Consider the following 19,101-nt stretch of genomic DNA (forward strand, 5'->3'; position numbering starts at 1 on the left):
AAGGGAAGGGAAGAGAAAAGAAAAGGGAAGAGAAGGAAGGGAGGGAAGAGGAGGAAGGAAGAGAACGGGAAAGGGAGGGAATATGCAAAGAATGGAAAGGGAGAGAAGGGACTAAAAGGAATTGGAATAAGAATGAAAGAGGAAGAGAAAGGAGAAGAAAGACACAAAACGAGCAAAGAAAGGGTTGGGAGGTTGAGGAAAGGGAGGGGAAAGAGAGGAGAAAAAGGATGGCGAGGAGGAAGAGAAATAAAAAAAAAATATAGCAAGACCAGCAGAGGGAAGGTGTGGGCGGTCTTGTGTTGTTGCGTTGTGTTGTATAATTTACTGTACTCGAACGTCTCTCTCTCTCTCTCTCTCTCTCTCTCTCTCTCTCTCTCTCTCTCTCTCTCTCTCTCTCTCTCTCTCTCTCTCTCTCTCTCTCTCTCTCTCTCTCTCTCTCTCTCTCTCTCTCTCTCTCTCTCTCTCGAAGCCTGGCAGTCCGGCTGATCCCGTGATAGAGATGAAATTTTTTATCACATCTCTTTTTGTGTGGCAAGGTGAATGTGTGGCTGTATCTCCCTTGGCCTCTGTTCCACCTGAGAGAGAGAGAGAGAGAGAGAGAGAGAGAGAGAGAGAGAGAGAGAGAGAGAGAGAGAGAGAGAGAGAGAGTTAAAAACAAATGAAAAAAGAAAAGGAAGGAAACGAAGATCGGCGTGGGAGAAAGAAAGACTGGCAAGGAAGATGAAAGAAAAAAGACAAAGAAAGGAAAAGAACGAAAAATTAAAGAAAGAAAGATAAAAAGAAAGAAAAGGACAGCAAGAAAAGGGAAAAAAAAAGGAAAAGACAGTGAGGAGGCGAGAGCAAAAAAAAAAAGCAGAAGATACACTGACAAGGAACCGTTAAGAAAGAGAGAAAGTAAAAGAGCAAAGGAAAAGAATGATTGACAGAAAAAGAAAAAATGAAAAAAAAACGCAGAGGCGAAAGTCGAAGAAAAAAGGTGGAGACTAACTTTGTGTGTGCGTGTGTGTGTGTGTGTGTGTGTGTGTGTGTGTGTGTGTGTGTGTGTGTGTGTGTGTGTGTGTGTGTGTGTGTGTGTGTAGGGAATGACAGGCCCTGGGTAACTCTTATTATTGGGCGACGTTAGGTGGACCTCCAGCCTTACCAGACCCTGATTAAATCTACACGCATTATACCTGAGTCCCCTTCCTCCTCCTTTACCTGGCTGCCTCACCATCCATCCTGCCCTCCATTCTCTCCTCTGCTCTTCCCTTCTTTCTCCATTTTCTTGTTCTCGTCTTTCTCATCAATTCTACCCTTTCCCTGTTTCTCTATTCTTCCTTTCTCCTCTTCTCCCTCTTTACGTGCTTGCCTGCCTCACCGTCCATCCTCCTCTCCTTTCTCTCCTCTGTTCTTCCCTTCTCTTCCTCCATTTTCTTGTTCTCGTCTCGCTCATCAGTTCTAACCTTTTCCTGTTTTTCTCTTCTTCCTTCTCTCCTATGTCTTTCTCTCCCTTTCTCTTCTCCCTTCCTCTGTTCCTTCCTCGTTTTTCTCCACTTCGTTGCGTTTTATCTTCCTCCTGCACCCCCTCTCCCGTCCCCATCCTTATCTCCCTTTCTCTTCTCTCCTCTCTCTTTATTTTTTCCTCCTGCTCTCACTTACATTCTTCCTGTTCACTCTCCTATTTTCATCCTCTTCCTCCCTTTTCTGATCTTTCGTCCTCCTCCTCTCTTTCTGTTATTCCTTTCTCCTTTTTCTATTCACTCTCCTTTCCCTTCCTTTTGCTCCTCTTCCTCCCTGCTCCCTTTTCTTCACCTTTACTTTTTTCTCATTTTCTGTCTTAATTAATCTTTTCTTCCTTCATTTCATCTTACTCATTTTCCTCCTCGCTTTTTTTTTTTGGTTTGATATATTTAACCTCTTTTTTTTTAGCTTCTCCTACTCCTCATCCCACCATATCATTCTCCTCCTCCTCCTCCTCCTCCTCCTCCTCCGCGTCCTCCTCCACCATATACCTTCCTCCTCTTCACTTCCTTGTTTTTTCCCTCCCTTCGGTTTCTTTCCAAATACACGCCTCCATTTCTACCTCCTCCTCTTCCTCCTCCTCCCTTGCCCTACAATCACAATCTCTTTTCCTCCTCCACTTCCTCTGCCTATTTTCACCTCCTCCTCTCCTCCTCCTCCTCCTCCTCCTCCTACTTTTCCTCTACCACCCTCCGCACCGCTGTTTCTGCCTCTCCTCCGCCTCCAACTCTCCACTTCAGTCTTCCCTTTTCCCACCTCGGCATAGCTAACAGCACGCCTTCCCTCCCTTCCCGATGTGCTGCGTTTGTATCTTTCTTTTATTTCATGGCTTTCGGTGGGTTCGAGGTCGAGAGAGGACTGGGAAGTATATAACACCCGCCCAGTTAACTTAATACTTCCCCGATAACGTGTTCCTTGTGACCCGATTGAATGTATATAGAGATTTCAAGGTCTTAGGAGTCTGATTCTTGTTTCTTAGTTGATAACATTAACTCTTGATTGTTGAAGAAATTAGTCAGAGATTCGAGTTTGATACTTTTTTTTTTTTTTTTTTGTAACTTGGTTGCATAGGAGTCCGAGTTTTATATAAGGAATCCTATCACATTTTATAGTCAGACACAGCTTTCTTTTTTTTTACGCGAGGCCAAATAACGTACTGATACAACGACAAAAAACTCCTCCTCCCATTAATCTGTTTGCGTTTTTTTTTTAAAGTTGCTAACGTATACTAACTTAAGCTATAAACTGTTAAAGAAAAGACAAGCTACCAAAAAATTAAACCAAAATACAATAAAAAAATACAAAACAATCTGAAAACCAAAAAGATGACACTAAAAAGAACTAAAATTAAAAATCTCGTAAAAAACTATTAAAAAACAAAAAAATTATGCAGAACAAAAAAAATGTAAATTTATAAAAACAGTGAACTGCAATTAAAAAAAAAAACTAGATTACTAGAAATATAAAGTAAGAATGGTAATCTAAAAGAAACATATTATAGCAACACTAAACGAAAACTTAAAAACTAAAAAGCAAATAAAAACAGAAAAAAATAAGCAAGCAAGCAAGCGAGAAGAATAAAACAATCTATTAACTTGCAATAAACGGAACACCAAAGAGCCTAAGAAAAACATACACACGCCAGTAATGAAAGTCATATATTGATAACAAATTTGCTTTAGTAAGGAGGTAATTAAAGCTTAGATTCCGAGGCTCAGCTCACGCATTGCTAACTCCGGAGTCTGAAACGTTGGCCAAGTTTTCAAGAATGTAAATCAGGTGCGTGGAAAGGCTGCTTCGGCTTTCTTCCTCATCTATAACATTTCGCTTTCTCGTGTTTTCTTTCTTCTCTCTCTCTCTCTCTCTCTCTCTCTCTCTCTCTCTCTCTCTCTCTCTCTCTCTCTCTCTCTCTCTCTCTCTCTCTCTCTCTCTCTCTCTCTCTCTCTCTCTCTCTCTCTCTCTCTCTCTCTCTGTATCAATCTATCTATCTATCTACATGTTTATCTGTCTCCATATTAATCTACAACGTTTTCCTTTCCCATGTTTTCTCTCTCTAGACTTTTCCTCTCTATCTCCATATCTATTTATCTTTGTCTATCTATTCATTTATCTGTCTATCTATTTATCGGTCAATCTCTCTCTTCCTCCCTCCCTCTATCTGCACTTACTCCCGTGTGCCTTTCAGACATCGCTCTCCTTTCTTCCTCTTGCCAAATCCATTTCCTTTTTCATTATTAGATTTTTTTTTTTTTTTTTTTTTTTGTCTTAACGTCAGTTCCTCGGCTTCGCTCTCATTCCCTCTTCCTTCACCACCTGCTTATTATTCCTCCTCCCCCTCTTCGTCCATTTTTATCTTCGTCCTTTTTTCTCCTCCTGCTCCTTTACTTCCTCCTCCTCCTCCTCCTCCACTCTCTCCTCATTCTTTAATCATCCAGCTTCGTCTTCTGCACAGTAAGACTTAATAACTTATGCACACACACACACACACACACACACACACACACACACACACACACACACACACACACACACACACACACACAGAAGAATTACATCAAGAGCTTTATCAATACACACTTCCAAGTCTCGCGTTAAAGATTCAAAAATACGGATATAGATTTCTCTTTGAGCGTCACGAAAGAAAACGCTTTTTCCGAGAAACGTGCTTATGGAGACGAGATAATAGGGATTCGGGGTACGAAAAAAGCTAGTGAAAACTCTACGGATATTTGAGGGATGGAGTAATAAGGATGCATAAGGGAAAGGGGAACAAATGGCTTATAAATCTCAGCACGACATTGATAACTGCGAGAGGAAATTGAGAGGCGAAATGGAAGCGCTTGTCTGGAAAGAAAACCTGAGGGGAAAGTAAGGGGGGCAGGGGTAGGGGGAGGGGGAGGGGGAGGAGAGGCATGAGAGTTACTCCCTAATTGACTTAACGAGTGATGCACCTTCAGGGAATTGGGCTGTTTACCTGCTTAACTCTCTCTCTCTCTCTCTCTCTCTCTCTCTCTCTCTCTCTCTCTCTCTCTCTCTCTCTCTCTCTCTCTCTCTCTCTCTCTCTCTCTCTCTCTCTCTCTCTCTCTCTCTCTCTCTCTCTCTCTCTCTCTCTCTCTCTCTCTCTTTCCCGTAGGTGTAATACCAGAAATAAACAAGAATTACATTCCCAGTTTCGTCGAAAAGGCGATAAGGAAGCGTTTGATTTAATCATACAGAGTAGTGCGATAAGGGGTTTCCTAATGACCATACAGAGAGAGAGAGAGAGAGAGAGAGAGAGTATAGTTAAGAAAAATTAAAATTTCTGCAAAGATAAAGTCAAGCCATATCCATATTCAGTATCAATATTTATTACGATTTTAATAAAGTCATCTAGAAGAAGGTATCGTTGACGATCCCTGAGAGAAAGGACGTAAAAAAACATGAAAAGGGAACACGAGAAGTATTGCCAATTTATAGACATCAAATAATACCCAAAGATTTGTCATATCCTTATAACCTTCAGCGACTCTGGCACCTTATGATTCTACTCTCCGCAGCACCACAGGACTGAGTTGGAGTACGCTAAGTGAACAATGATCTAATTAATGCTATTAACATCACGAGTCAAAGAGTAAACCTGATTGCTTTTTTGCTAATCTTCACTTTGAGTTTGTAAAGAACATCAAGAGATTAAATAGGACTGGACAAGAGCTGCTTCCTGTACCCTCCTGTACCTCCAGAAGGGGACGACAGAGTTACACAGCGTCATAGATGAGAGTCAGGCATCACGACAGTAGTAGGACAAAACTGAGTTGCCTGTTACCAAGCCACCTTCTACAGATCACCCTTCCTGACATTCTAAGCCCAACGTGAGAGACAGGCAATTGAGACTGGCTCAGGTAGCCTATGGGAGTTAGAAAACCACGGCGGGGGATGGGATTGCAGGAGTAAGCAGAAAAAAAGAGTAACAGCTGCTTCCTACCATGCCGAGAGCCACACGAGGTAGACAACAAAGTGCCAGGTATGGGAGCCCGACACCATGACTGCAGGGCGGCGGGGCTGATTGCAACACGCCCGGGGTCACAGGTGGAGATGCAACGTGTAGGAATCAATACGAGGGACTTTGATACGCCAACACGCGAGACTGACTGCAATGTTTGCCCTTCCATCTCGTGCCCCACGCCGTCCCATCAGGCTAAACGTGCATAATTGTGGAACAAACTTCCCATTGTGTGCACCCGACAGAGAAAGGGAAGATGACTGCGTAATTTTCAGAATTTCGGCACTTCTCGAATTCATCTTCATGCGGAAAGGAAATTGCGAAGTCCATTCTAATAACAGGCTCGGCAATTTTCTTTCTTTTTTTTCTTCCTCGAATTCATTGTACTCTCGAGCACGTTTATTGTATTTTGTTTTCTTCTTACTGGAAAGAGAATAAGTGGCAATCCCCCCCACCCCTCTCCTCCTCCTCCTCCTCCGTTTGCTCTACTCTCCTGCATTCCTTTCCTCTTCTCCTCGTAACAACTGCTGCCACACAATAAAATGTACCACCTAAGAGTTATTGTCATTTAACTCTGCCTATCAGTCAACGTTGCATGAGTCATTTGTTTCACTACACCTATTCCTTCCTTCCGGTGTGTGTGTGTGTGTGTGTGTGTGTGTGTGTGTGTGTGTGTGTGTGTGTCATTCCAAATATACTCATTATGAACACAACTCATTCTGAAGCATGTAACTAAGACTGACGAAACTGCTTCATAAGACAATAACGACTGAAACATGAGACCTTTATTTTCACAAGAGGTTTTTACGAACTCTGACCTTCTTAAGATAGGAGCTACTGAAACATGTCCCCTTCATACTTATAGAGATAAACTTACGAACTGTGACCTAATTCGTAACGTAATAGTGAGTGAGTGACAAGACCCGCTGGAAGATGTCAATTTACTGATTTACTATTTATGGAGATAATATGAGCTGTGACCTGTTGCATAATATAATGGTCACTGCAACACGTCACCTTATTACTCAACAGATATTAATGAACTGTAACCTAATTTGTCTTTCTCTTTTCTCCCATCAGACGGTCCTTCCTTCCGCGCGCCTCCCAGCGACCAGTACGCCGAGCTCGGGGAGAACGTGACCCTAAGCTGCCAGGTGGACTCCATGCCGGACCCCACCATCGTGTGGATCAACCAGCAGACGCAGACGGTGGCGGGCACGGGCTCGGAGCTGCGCGTGTCCGTCTCCAAGGCCACCGTGGGCGTGTACCAGTGCATTGCTAAGGTGGAGGGCTTCCCGGAGATCTCAGACACCGTGGGAGTGTTCCTCAAGGTAGGTTTTCGTGCCTCATTAACTGTTTTTGTCTCTTCACCTCACTCTTTGGTTGGTCTTCGTGTCTGTGTCATTTTTTTTTTTTTCTTACTGACCTTTCTACTGTTTCTCTTTGTGGTTAGTATTCGTTTGTTCCTCACGTTAGTTCTTTTGTCTCCATTTTTATCTTTGATCCAACCTTCTTTCTTTTAAGCGTTTTATTTTTGGATTATCCTTCGTCTGTTTTCCATCTCTTATCCCTTGTTTGATCTTTTGAGTCCCACTTTCAGGGTATTCTTTCTTAGCCTCTGATGTCTCGTCTTCGTTCAACATTTTTGCCGTTTCACATTTCAGTTTTCCTCGTTTGCTTTGCATTTTTCAGCCCTTCATCGACTCTTATAGTGCCTCACAATTTACTTTTTTGTTTTTGTTTTCGATTTTCGCTCATTTAACTTCTCATTCACTTCACTTTTCGTCATTCTTCGCATGTTCTCCATTTTAACTCTTATTCTTCCTTTACAATCAATTTTATTCCTCATTTAACTTTTCTCCGCTTCTGTTTCTGATTGTTCTTCATTGATACGTCCAACATTTCCATCATTCTGCTTTTCAATCACCTCATTGGTAATTCTTCGTTTGTCAACCCTTTATAAGCCACGGCGAGGTGATTTCTGCCTGGGAGAGCTAGGGAAAGTTAGTGTAATGAAGACAAGTTAGCCTGCAAGTCTTCCTGCCTCACGCCCTCTCCTCCCCCCCTACAGGGTCCCCCGCATGTGCGCTCCGAGAGGATCCAGTGGGGCAAGGTTGGGGACACGGTGCTGGTGGAGTGCCTCATCACCTCCGCCTCCGCGCGCTCCGTTACCGTCACCTGGAGCCACAACGGACAGGAGGTCGACTTAGGTGAGTAAGGACGTCAGTTTTAATGAGACAAATGAGCAAAGTTCCCATTTAACGCTCGCTTCCCTTGCATACACCAGCCAACAAACAACACGCCGACTCGCACTTTCACTGACAGCTCGATAGTCGCTCTTACTTAATCTTACTTACCTAATTAATCTTACTTAAACAGCTAACTCTTACTGAATTAAACACTTACTCTTACTTAAGCAGCTCACTCTTACTTATTTAAACACCTAATATTACTCAACAACTAATCTTATCCAGTTCAACACTATACTTACAGTCTCTCTTCCTGTTAAAACACCTACACTTTCTTAAACAACCGCTCCTAGTTAAACACCTCTCTTAAACAGTTCACTCTTCCTCAATTATACACCTTCTCTGCTTACTCTGCTAAAACATCTCTTACGTAAAAACCAACTCTTATTCTGATAAACACCTGCTCTAACTCAATTCACACCTATTCTTACTAAAGCAATCCTCCACTCTTAATTAAACACTCACTCTTACTCAAACACACTCTCTTACTTAGTTAAACATCAAGTCGCCTTCAGTTCTTGCAGGAATTAAATTTAAACATCGCTTTTTCTCTCGCCCCACAGATGAAGGCAGGTTCGAAGTGACGGAGGATGTTACGGCCCAGGGCTTGCGTCACACCCTTGTCGTGCACAAGGCCCAGGCGAAAGACTTTGGACCGTACAACTGCTCCGTCCAGAATGCCTTTGGGTCTGACGTCTTCGAGATCATCCTCAACAAAAAGAGTGAGTGTCTCCGGATCCTTGCTCTCCTTTCTTCTTTCTTTCGAGGCTCATATAAAACATTGCCGTCCTTTATGTTCATGAGATCCAACTTTGATGACTTCGAATAAGGAATCTTGTGAACTCGGAATACGAAAGAGTCGGTCGTTCATTCGCCCTTATCTCGCGAGCTTTACTCCATATTCTCCTCAGGCTCGCGGGCTTCATCCTCCTCGCTACCTAATATGCCTTCCTCTAGTCACTCTGTAATAACGTTTCTCCTCCTTTTGCCCCTCTTCCTCTTTCTCCTTATAGTCCTTCTCTTGAGCCTCTTTCTCATTTCATTCCAACTCTTACGCCTCATTCTCTTTCTTCTTCTTCTTCTTCTTCTTCTTCTGCTTTCTCATTCTCTTTTCGTTCCTCTACTACAACTACACATCTTTCTTTTATTATTTTTTCTACGATTCTTAAACGTCGTTCTCTTATTCCTCATCTTGCTGGTGCATCCCATTCTCTACCTCTTCTTCTTTGTGCTGCTAATCCTCTTCCTCTTCCATCTCTTCCTACTACCATTATACCGCTTTATCTTCCTCCTCTTTCTCTTTCTACTACTGCAGCTTCTCTTTATCTCCCCCCCTCCTTCTCCTCCTCCTCCTCCTCCTCCTCCTCCTCCTCCTCCTGCTGGTCTTCCTTCCACTATTACACATCATCGTCCTCCTTTTCTTCGCCCTCTTGACTCTTCACTGTTTTTATTATTCATCGTGACATTTTGCTTTTACTTCCCTTTCCCTCACCGCCTTCCTCCCTACATACCCTTTGTACACGCGCCTCCTCCCCCCACTGCCTTCCTCCCCATTTCCCCATACACGCCGCCTCTCCCCTCACCGCCCATCTCACCCTGCCTCTCTCCACCCCTCAGAGACCCTGCCACTGCTCCTCATCTTGTGTGGAGTCACGGGAGGCATAGTCTTCGTGTTGGTGGCGGCGCTGGTGGTCATCATGTGCGCAAAGAAGTCCGCCGCTAAACAGAAAGGTGAGTAAAATCAAACACACCAGTAAACATTAGAAGAAACGCATGCATGATTTGAGAAACGTGAGTTAAGCATCCAGAACAACCAGCCGAGGAGTGTAGGTATGTCCATAAGGCAGACAAAACGCATAATCCAAAACCACAGATAAAAGATCACAAATATATACAAAGGAAACTCATGATTCAGAGTGGTACATCAGATTCGTCAACAGAAATAAGAAGTGAGATACGCATCCAGCACAACCAGCCTAGGCGTGTAGGTATGCCCATAAAGCAGACAAAACGCATAATCCAAAACCGCAGATAAAAGGAGATCACAAGTATATGCAAAGGAAACTCATGATTCAGAGTGGTACATCAGATTCGTCAACAGAAATAAGAGGTGAGATACGCATCCAACACAAGCAGCCTTAACGTAAAGCTATAACCATCAAGCTGGCGGGGAACGCAGAATATGAAAACACACGCCAAGATCACATAGACAGGGAAGAAAAACGAGATTCAGAGAGGAACATCAGAGCCGCGCACAAAAAGATAGGCTACAGGATCAACGCACGCAGGCCAGTGTTGAGCCAGAAAAGGTTTGGTGGGGATAGGCGAGGATGGATAAAGATTCGCTGGCGTTGGGTGAGGGATGAGTCGGATGAACTGGGTGGGAACGGCTGAGATTACTGTACTTTGTGTAGGTAGTATATAAATCAAACAGACCGGGCACAAATAAATAAATAAATAAACACGTATTAAAAGTAACTGAAATAAATGTATACAATAGAAACTCGTAATTCAGAAAGCCCAAATACCACTTAAGAAAATAACTGAGTAGAATAGCAAAAGCTTCTCTTTCTCTCTCTAACCTAACCTAATCTAACCTAATCTCTCTCTCTCTCTCTCTCTCTCTCTCTCTCTCTCTCTCTCTCTCTCTCTCTCTCTCTCTCTCTCTCTCTCTCTCTCTCTCTCTCTCTCTCTCTCTCTCTCTCCCGTCTCCCCCCCCCACCCCACCCCCACCTCAACTATATGGGCGTCGTGCAGGGAGTTGTATCGCTCTTCTGAGACTCACCGCCGTACGTTCTGCGATGCTCAAACAATTTATTGGCGTACGTGGCTCGATTTCCGCGCCATTATCAGAGCTTCGAGTGACACCGCCATGTGACATCTTATCTGTCTGCGATTTTTATTTTATTTTAGTCCATGTTCAATATTCAGGGTTCATATAGCCGGCGGTGCTGTCGTAATGGCGGAGTTAATGGTGGTAGTGGTTGTAGCTGTAAGCTTAGTAGTAGTAGTAGTAGTAGTAGTAGTTGCCATTGCAGTAGTAAAAGCAGTAGTCAGAAAAGAGAGTTGCTCATGATTATTACTATTATCATTATTAGTATTAGTATTATCATTATCATCTTTATTACTCACCTTCCCTTCTCTTCCAATAGACACGAAGACCGGCGGAGGGCTACCGGAGAAGACCGTGGCGCTGCAGATGACCGACCAAAACTCAACCGCCAACGAGTCAGACCTGAAGGTGAGGCGCGGACCGGTGAACATAATGAGGCTGATGAAAATAACGAGAGATGAAATTAGAGACTGCAAGGCGAAAAAGATAAAAAGATGGATGGATAGGCGTATATAGGTAGATAGATGAATAGATATATAGATAGAAAAGTAGATACTGACTGATTTAACTAATTGTAGACATATGAATACATCCATACATCCATCCATACATACATACATACATACATAAATACATACATACATACATACTCAAAAACTCAAAAAAGCTCTTTATATGCTGCTCCTTTGGAGAAAACATTGTCAAGGAAAAAAATCAAATTGATTCTCAGAGGTATCTTGATTCTCCCAGATTACAAGAGTTTAAGTACCTGGAACTAAATATAGCAGTCAGCTATCAAATGTAACCATGAGGAGCTAACCGGGCGTTTGTTTCCGTCTCAGGTGGAGCTGGACCAGCGGACGGGGTCTTCCATGAGCAACAAGGAAGGTGACCTGGACGGATGGGGGGGAGGGGAGAAGGAAGGGGAGCATCCAGCCACCCCCAACTACCTCACCTCCACCAACTCGTACCTCTACCCGGAAACCTTCACTGGCATCCCCCTCAAGATTGTAAGTAAAAGTGTTCTTCAGATTAGGTGTTCATCAATTATTAGGGGCTCAATACCAACAAGGATTGCCGTACGGATTCATGTGGGTATCCTACAAAGTACCTTAAAAAATCGATGTTCGTTCATAGACATTCCATTTTCTTTTTGTTTTCGGTTTGTATAAAAAATATTGAAAGCTAAAATTCTCTAGAAGTAGAGTAATATTTAAAGAAGGTATCAGGCTGACTTTTTTCTGACCTTCGGTGTATCGGAGCCGAAAAAAAATTGAGATCCATTGCTCTAAATAACACTTCTGCAGTTGTTTTACTTAAACTCTTGTAGTAAATATACGAACGATAACTTTTTTATGTTTATTGCACAGACGATAATAATTCTTCCATGTTGTAGACGTGCATTTTAGGAGGCTGACACTATGTTCTATTACTACCCAACAAAGCAAATAAACAATGCCGAGAAAACCGTATTAGGTGTTTCGGTCTACCGCTGAAGGTTTTATGAGCCTTCCTGTGAAAGCGTTTTGAAGCAAACCTTATGGACTTTCGGGGGGGGGTCAGCAAACATTTTGAACTTTCTATTCCACCGATGTCAAATGAAAATAATAATGTCGTTAATGAATGTTAATCAACTTTTTCTTTCCAGAACGGTCACCTGAACAGTAACGGAAGTGGTCTGTCGTACGGCAACTACGCTGACCACACCACCATGGCGACCACCACCCAGCAACAGCAGCAACAGCAACAGCAACAACAGCAGCAGCAGCCACAGGCACAGCAGGCACAGCAGCAGCAGCAGCAGCAGCAGCAGCAGCCCTCCTCTCCCTCCAGCGGCTACCTCCTGGGTGGAAACAACATCACTCCTAGCGGGGGCGTGAGTGTGGGCGGCTCGGGCTTCACGCACACGCCACCGGGCCTCGTCACCTCTAGCCAACACAACTTGTACACCGGCTACGGCGAGTATGATGCAGGCCGGGACGCGCCTGACGGAGTGCATGGCTTCTCGCCGGGGTATAACAACGGCTTCACCAACCACAGCTTCAAGACCTCCTCCGGTACCCTCCCTCTCTCCCTCCACGTCAACTCAAGAGGGAACGGCGGCGTGACTGCCAACGCCACTTCCACCATTCCTCGGCTTGGCATCCCAGTGGACCCGAGTCAGTACATAGTGCCCCCACGAACCCAGGTGTTGCAAGGTGCGCTAGCCACACACGTCTGATCCACGGATCGCCCTGGTCAAGCCTCACCTTGTTATTACTGAGCAGCCGGAGAGCGTCGGGCTGAGCCACATTTGGAGAAGCGACAACATGCTGTGCGGAAGCTTCGGCCGTAGTGAGTGTCCCGGCGGCGTGCTGTGCCGTGTACATATCTAGGGTCCAATATAGGCTTTGTATACTCGAGTGTGTGAGCATGACTCGCGCCGGCCAGGACAGGCGCCCCACCCTGCTGCCCCGGCCACGACCCTTGGCGGGGCCTGTGGACGAGGGGAGGAGCGCGCCCCCCGCAAGCCTTCCACTGCAAGACTACGGCAAGACGGAGATTAGAGAAGCGTTCCTACTGTGGTGCAATAGTCGTAAGATTAAGTCGATGTACTAAAGTGTGAAATGTTTTTTTTCTTAGAAACATACCGAGAATGCTGTTCTCTGTTCTCCATAAAGTTTGAACATTTGAAAAAGCTCGTCAGAGTAGAAGGTGATATTTTCCATGTATAGAAAAAGTTCTCCTTATATACACATACACACACATATGACCCAGGAATCTTACATTATATTAATATATTGCTGGGAATATATTTTACATTCAAGCGATCCCCCAATCCAATGTACCGTAGAGCTGTAGTGGCCGCGGGGCTCCTCGATACCCAAGCCCGAGTCCCTCCCCGGCCGGCGGAGCGGGAACGAGTGCGGGCGATCGGCTGCAACACACGGAGAGTCAGGCCTTCAGAGTGGCTCTTGAAGCTGGCCCATAATCAAGCGGGAGTTGCAGTCAAGCTTTCATGCAGCTTCAAAATTCGACCTTGTGGCAAGTAGCGAGTTGTGAGGAGGCAGGGGCGGCCCGGCGCCGTGCGCTGCCGCCCCTGTACGCCCCTCCTAGCCTTGCCGTGCTGCAGGGGAACAGTATCTTGCACGTATTGGTTCCGCCATAATTCGAGTCTCAGGGAAGCAAAAATATTGCTACAAATTTGGGAGAGGGTAACCTTAGCTCACAACGCTTATGGAGAATACAGCCGAGGGGTTAAAGAAACAGTAAACAAGCAGCTCTCCAGCGATCTTCATCTGGCCCGCTTGAATTTCTGGCGTGTAGTCCTTCACCCCCCCCCCCTTCCGAGGAGCACCAGACCCCGCGACCGCTCGCTTCACGTCTTGTTGGCTGTTGTTGTTGTTGTTGTTGTTACAGTATTTTGTGAAACGTAAACATGACTGAAATAAATAAGTTCCTTTGATTTATTCTGCCGAGGAACCAACCAGAGTAACTTCTCTAGTCGGCTTGGACCCGCCTCCCCGCCGGGCCGAGGGACACTCTCGCGCAGGGGCTCAGCATGGCCGGCCAGAGAAGTGGCTTGCGCTGCGCCGCCTCGCCGCTTGCTGCACGTGTGGTCGCCGCGCAGGGAACTGTGCCTAGCGTTGTAGTCAGGCTGCGTGCCGCGTGCCGCGCACCCTTCCGTGAACACATTGGCTCGGTACTGTGCACACGAGACAAATGACATCCTTAATTAGAGAAAAGTGCCACAAACCAATAACCAATGTGGATTATCACTGTCCTTGTGTGTTTGTTTCCTGTGGACACGCCAGAAACAACGAAATTCTCCTATAAATGCCAGACAGGACACCAATAAGCTATACGAGAAGGATGAGTGTTCCTTTAGGGGCGAAAGGACAGTGTCCAGGAATGTCTCATTATATACTCGTGATACATCAGTGTTAATTAATATCTTCCTCTTTTTAGGTGTGGTTACTAGTTATATACCATGTACACATCAAGTAACCGAAAAAATATATTTATCAAGCAATTCGCAATACTATTGTATTGTGTAGGAAGATTTCCTCCCATAACGGCATTTATGAGAGTGGCAGAGCCGGGCAGGGCCGCCACCACCGCCGCCGGCACTCAGCCCTCGCTGTCCTCTTCCTCCCCGTCCCTGACCTCCACATCCCCAGTCTTCCTGATTGTTTGTTGCCATTTAGACCATCAGAGCGTCGGTATGTGCAGGCTGTTGACCAGGGCTGATCAAGCCCTGCAGAGAGGAAACGGAATACTCGCAGCCCCGCCAGAGGGCCAGAGGCGGAGGCTCAGCGACCCTCTGCTGCACGTACAGCACCGTCAGAACATTGAAATACGCAGGATTCTCTCTCTCTCTCTCTCTCTCTCTCTCTCTCTCTCTCTCTCTCTCTCTCTCTCTCTCTCTCTCTCTCTCTCTCTCTCTCTCTCTCTCTCTCTCTCTCTCTCTCTCTCTCTCTCTCTCTCTCTCTCGCACATACTTTCACACACATAAAATGACAACAATGGGCCAAAGAAGTATGAATGACATTAACTGTTTTAAAAGTCATCTGTCACGAGTCGGAGCAAGGTACGGTAAAACGCTCTGAACTCATGATACATTGCGCTAAACATTAATAACATGCTGCATCAAAGAATTGGTGAGAAAAATAATAAAATCGGGCTCATCGTCACAAACACCGAGAGTAAGGATGAAACTGATATATATGAGCTTTGAATGGTAAATTACTTTTACTATTTTTCTATTGTTTTAGGCCGTAGAAACGTGTGGTTCTAAAATGTTGCATTAACTTCTCCCAACTTGGTAGTTTCTGAACATCATGTCGATAAGACTTAGAGCATCGTGTACTACCATTGTGTTTCGTCTTTAGGTGTGGCGAAGAGGTCTAACAGGGCGCCCCCTTGCCATGTACATAGACTGCAGGAGCGCATGCGTCATATCACATGTTCATTGTCACGTTCATCACATATCTGTGTACATATCAAAATATTTGTAATTTTTTTGTACATATGCTTACAGTTGTAATAAATATTTTTCTATATAACAAAATATTTTTTTTCTTGTTCAAACATTTTGTGTAACAACCTAAGGCTGCAAGTATCTCCTATATCTATTTATATAAATAATAAATACAAACGGTGACTTATGGAAGACAAATCTCTCTCTCTCTCTCTCTCTCTCTCTCTCTCTCTCTCTCTCTCTCTCTCTCTCTCTCTCTCTCTCTCTCTCTCTCTCTCTCTCTCTCTCTCTCTCTCTCTCTCTCTCTCTCTCTCTCTCTCTCTCTCTCTCTCTCTCTCTCTCTCTCTCTCTCTCTCTCTTATAAAACACAGTAAAATGACACGTACCCTTATGAAATTGCTTTATAAATCCCTGTATATGCCATATTTGCAGGCTAGAAAAATAATGTATGTTTTTCATTATAAGGAAAATATAAAGGAAAATATCATCAATGTCAAGGAACAAGGTGTAAATGACATCCTCACGCAGGCACACAAGCGGTTAAAAAGCGAAAGAAAAACCACCACCATCGCCACTGAACCCTCATCTCAGGCTGCCCATGTTCCCTTGTTTCACCTCCACCTACTCCCACATTACAGCCAACCGCGACCCCTTTCCTTTGTCGCTGCCAGCGCGTCAATATTGAATGAGAGAAAATGGTTCACAAGGTTTACTCCCGAGATGGCTGCGTCTGGCGGCCTCAGCAACACCCGACATATACGGAGTGCCTAATGGCCTTTGTTGGCACCGATGGAGAAAGTGTCGATGTTCTGATACAACAGAGGCGTGAAGGTTAAGGAGTACATAAAAGGCTTCTATTCCTCTTCCCATCACACATGTTGCCTTTTTTTTAATAAGAGGAGGAGGAAGAGGAAGAAGAAAACGAAAAGGAGGACGAAGAGAAGGAGGAGTAGGAGGAGGAGGAGGAGGAGGAGGAGGAAGAAGAAGAAGAAAAGGAGGAGGAGGTAAATGAGAACAAGAACAAAGAGAAAATGGTGAACAAAAACACGAATAAGTAAAAGAAGACGATGAGAATGAGCATATGGAGAAAAGGAGGAAAAGAAGGAGGAGGAAGATAATATAAACAAAATCGAGAAAAAGAAAAAAACAAGGTGAAAAGGAACTACAACAAGGACACTAGATAAAATTGAATTAATTGGTGAGTATTATAATAAAACAATTCTACTCTTTGTTTCATTACTGTCCTAAACGGCGCTGCAACTTATGCAAACATTGAGGCACAGAGAGATAGAAAAGGGGAAAAAATTCAGCGCAGGAATCCTAGACTGTCGAAGCGCTTTATAATTTCCCATAATAAGTGGGGTGTAAATAGCTGACATGACATTCTTTGCAAGACTCGTCACACCAACCCTTTGCTGAAAACAATGGAAAAAAGGCAGGTCCATTTTACTGAAAAAAATTTACTTGCCTCCGTGTGTGTGTGTGTGTGTGTGTGTGTGTGTGTGTGTGTGTGTGTGTGCGTGCGTGCGTGCGAGCGTGCGTGCGTGCGAGCGTGCGTGCGTGCGTGCGTGTGTGTGTGTGTGTGTGTGTGTGTGTGTGTGTGTGTGTGTGTGTGTGTGTGTGTGTGTGTGTGTGTGTGTGTGTGTGTGTGTGTCAGCAGGTGCACGAAACTAATGATGGAGAATTTTACTCGTTGCTAAACCTTCTTTTTTTTTTTCTTTTTTTTTTTTTTGATATTTCGCATCAGCAGTGCACGATGAGGAAACGAATGATACACAAAACTTCCTCTACCATTTTTTAAGCTCATTTTTTTTATTTTTCTATTATATATATCAGCAGGTGTACGCTGAGAAAACAACTCGTTTTGAAAACTCCCACAACTTTTAAAGGTTAATCTTTTTTTTTTTATATCGTTAAAGAATTCATGATTAATTAAAGGAATTTTAGATTTTCAAGCAGACCCGACCTTTCTATGCACACAAAGCTGCCATCACCAAACCTATTCTTTAAGAACCGCTCTATTTTAGGTTTTCAAAGAAACATCACCACACTTTTTGGACTATATACGACAGGTCTTTGGCATCTTGTTCTGTCTCCTTAAACGGTAAAATACACCTCTAACACACTAGCCGCCCTACTTCCTAAGACTTCCGTTTCTGGTTAAGCTTGAAGAGTCGCTTTCAAGTATACTGAGGTAATGGGGGACTTCCCAAGCTGCTTCTCAGTGGAGGACAGCACCGTACTCATCGGTCCTTATGTCCAGACAATAGGACTGATATGTACAGTGCTGCCCTCTACATAGAAGCAGTTTTGAAAGTCCCCTATTAAGAAAAAACTGAGGCACCTTGGGCGGAGTTTCCTCATTTCGACAACGTCCCTGCGGCAAAGTATAATGCACACACGATGACGTTCGTTCCCACAGCACAATTTTCTGGCGAGGCTTGATTTTTCTGAAAACCCATAAAACCCAAACGCTGAGGCTCTTCGCGATAGAGAAAAAAAAAATTCACACGAAGAAATATTTCAGGTCGAATTTTCGGCGAGATTTGAGCGACCATTTCTAAGTAACATCCACATCCCAAAGCTCCGACATATGGCCCAACTCACGGCGCTTATCAGCCCAAAATGTCACCGGCATCACTATTCCAATTAAGCCGCCACCACGCACGACTGTCCTTCCCACACCACCATTGACTGGACTGAGAGAAGAGAGAGAAGAGAGAGGAAGGAAAAGAGAGAAAGCGAGGAATGTTGGGAAAGGAGATTGCGGAAAGAAAAAAAGAGGGAAGGAGTGGAAGAGGGAAAACAAAGAAAGGAAGAGATAGACGGAGGGAAAAAAGTAGGAAGTAGTGGGGAAGGAGAGTTGGCCAAAAGAAAACTGGGTGGACTTCCCTCGTTTGTGTCCTCGCGGCAGAGTCAAAAGCACACACGAAAAATATTTGGTTTTTGACGTAAGCTGAAGGAGGGAGTGGCTCTTCATTGATTGGTCCTCGCGAGCTCTTTGTGTCTCTCGGGGGCCGGTCGATGCCTCTCCGGCTGCCTTTGATTGGAGGCGCATTGCGAATCTGTCAAGTCAGAGATGGGCCTTGATTAGTCTATCTGTCGACAAAGGTGAAAGATACCATCTCTTCGCCAGTCCTTTACGAGGCAGGTGAGGGGGAGGCAGTTGAGCGGAGGGTAAACCTGTTGGAAAATCTTGCTGGTCTTCCCGTTGACCTCAGCCAACGCCGCTGTTGTAAAGTAAATAAAACGTTTTCTGTCAGTCTCTCTCCTTCTTGTCCCTTCCCTCGCCTCCATCCTCTGCCCTCTACGGTTGTTGTGCAATTGCATTCTACAGTCACCACTACGTCACACGCTCTGTTCAAAGCCCGGGACACTTTTGCTCCAAATTTCACGAAACTTTTTTTTTTCTCTTTGTTCACCTCCTTCTGCATGGACTCAGTGTTTGCACGGCAGATGTGCAGAAAGTATTGAATAAGCAGGACTGTTTTTTTTTTTATGAGGAATTAAAAAGGAAACCGTGGATTAATGGTCGCTTTCTTGTTTTTACTTTGATATTATCGTTCCCGCCTTTCAATCG

General features: G+C 44.5%; 1 protein-coding gene and 1 long non-coding RNA gene across 2 annotated transcripts in view; one reads left to right on the top strand and one right to left on the bottom strand.

Moving 5' to 3' along the window:
- The window catches only part of LOC126995167 (uncharacterized), an 83,780-nt gene extending 72,819 nt beyond the window's left edge, over positions 1–10,961 (bottom strand). The window contains exon 1 of the long non-coding RNA XR_007750054.1: positions 10,861–10,961. This is a non-coding gene — a long non-coding RNA (uncharacterized LOC126995167). The remainder of the gene's footprint in view (positions 1–10,860) is intronic.
- LOC126995157 (irregular chiasm C-roughest protein-like) overlaps positions 1–14,975 on the top strand; it is a 122,096-nt gene extending 107,121 nt beyond the window's left edge. Inside the window, exons 7-13 of the mRNA XM_050854445.1 lie at positions 6,560–6,810; positions 7,551–7,689; positions 8,292–8,450; positions 9,346–9,459; positions 10,881–10,969; positions 11,404–11,571; positions 12,210–14,975. Of these exons, the coding sequence (XP_050710402.1) occupies positions 6,560–6,810; positions 7,551–7,689; positions 8,292–8,450; positions 9,346–9,459; positions 10,881–10,969; positions 11,404–11,571; positions 12,210–12,782 (1,493 nt within the window). The 3' untranslated portion in view covers positions 12,783–14,975. The remainder of the gene's footprint in view (positions 1–6,559; positions 6,811–7,550; positions 7,690–8,291; positions 8,451–9,345; positions 9,460–10,880; positions 10,970–11,403; positions 11,572–12,209) is intronic.
- Positions 14,976–19,101: the final 4,126 nt, after the last annotated feature.

This window comes from Eriocheir sinensis, chromosome 1 (genome assembly GCF_024679095.1).
Source record: "Eriocheir sinensis breed Jianghai 21 chromosome 1, ASM2467909v1, whole genome shotgun sequence".
NCBI lineage: Eukaryota > Metazoa > Arthropoda > Malacostraca > Decapoda > Varunidae > Eriocheir > Eriocheir sinensis.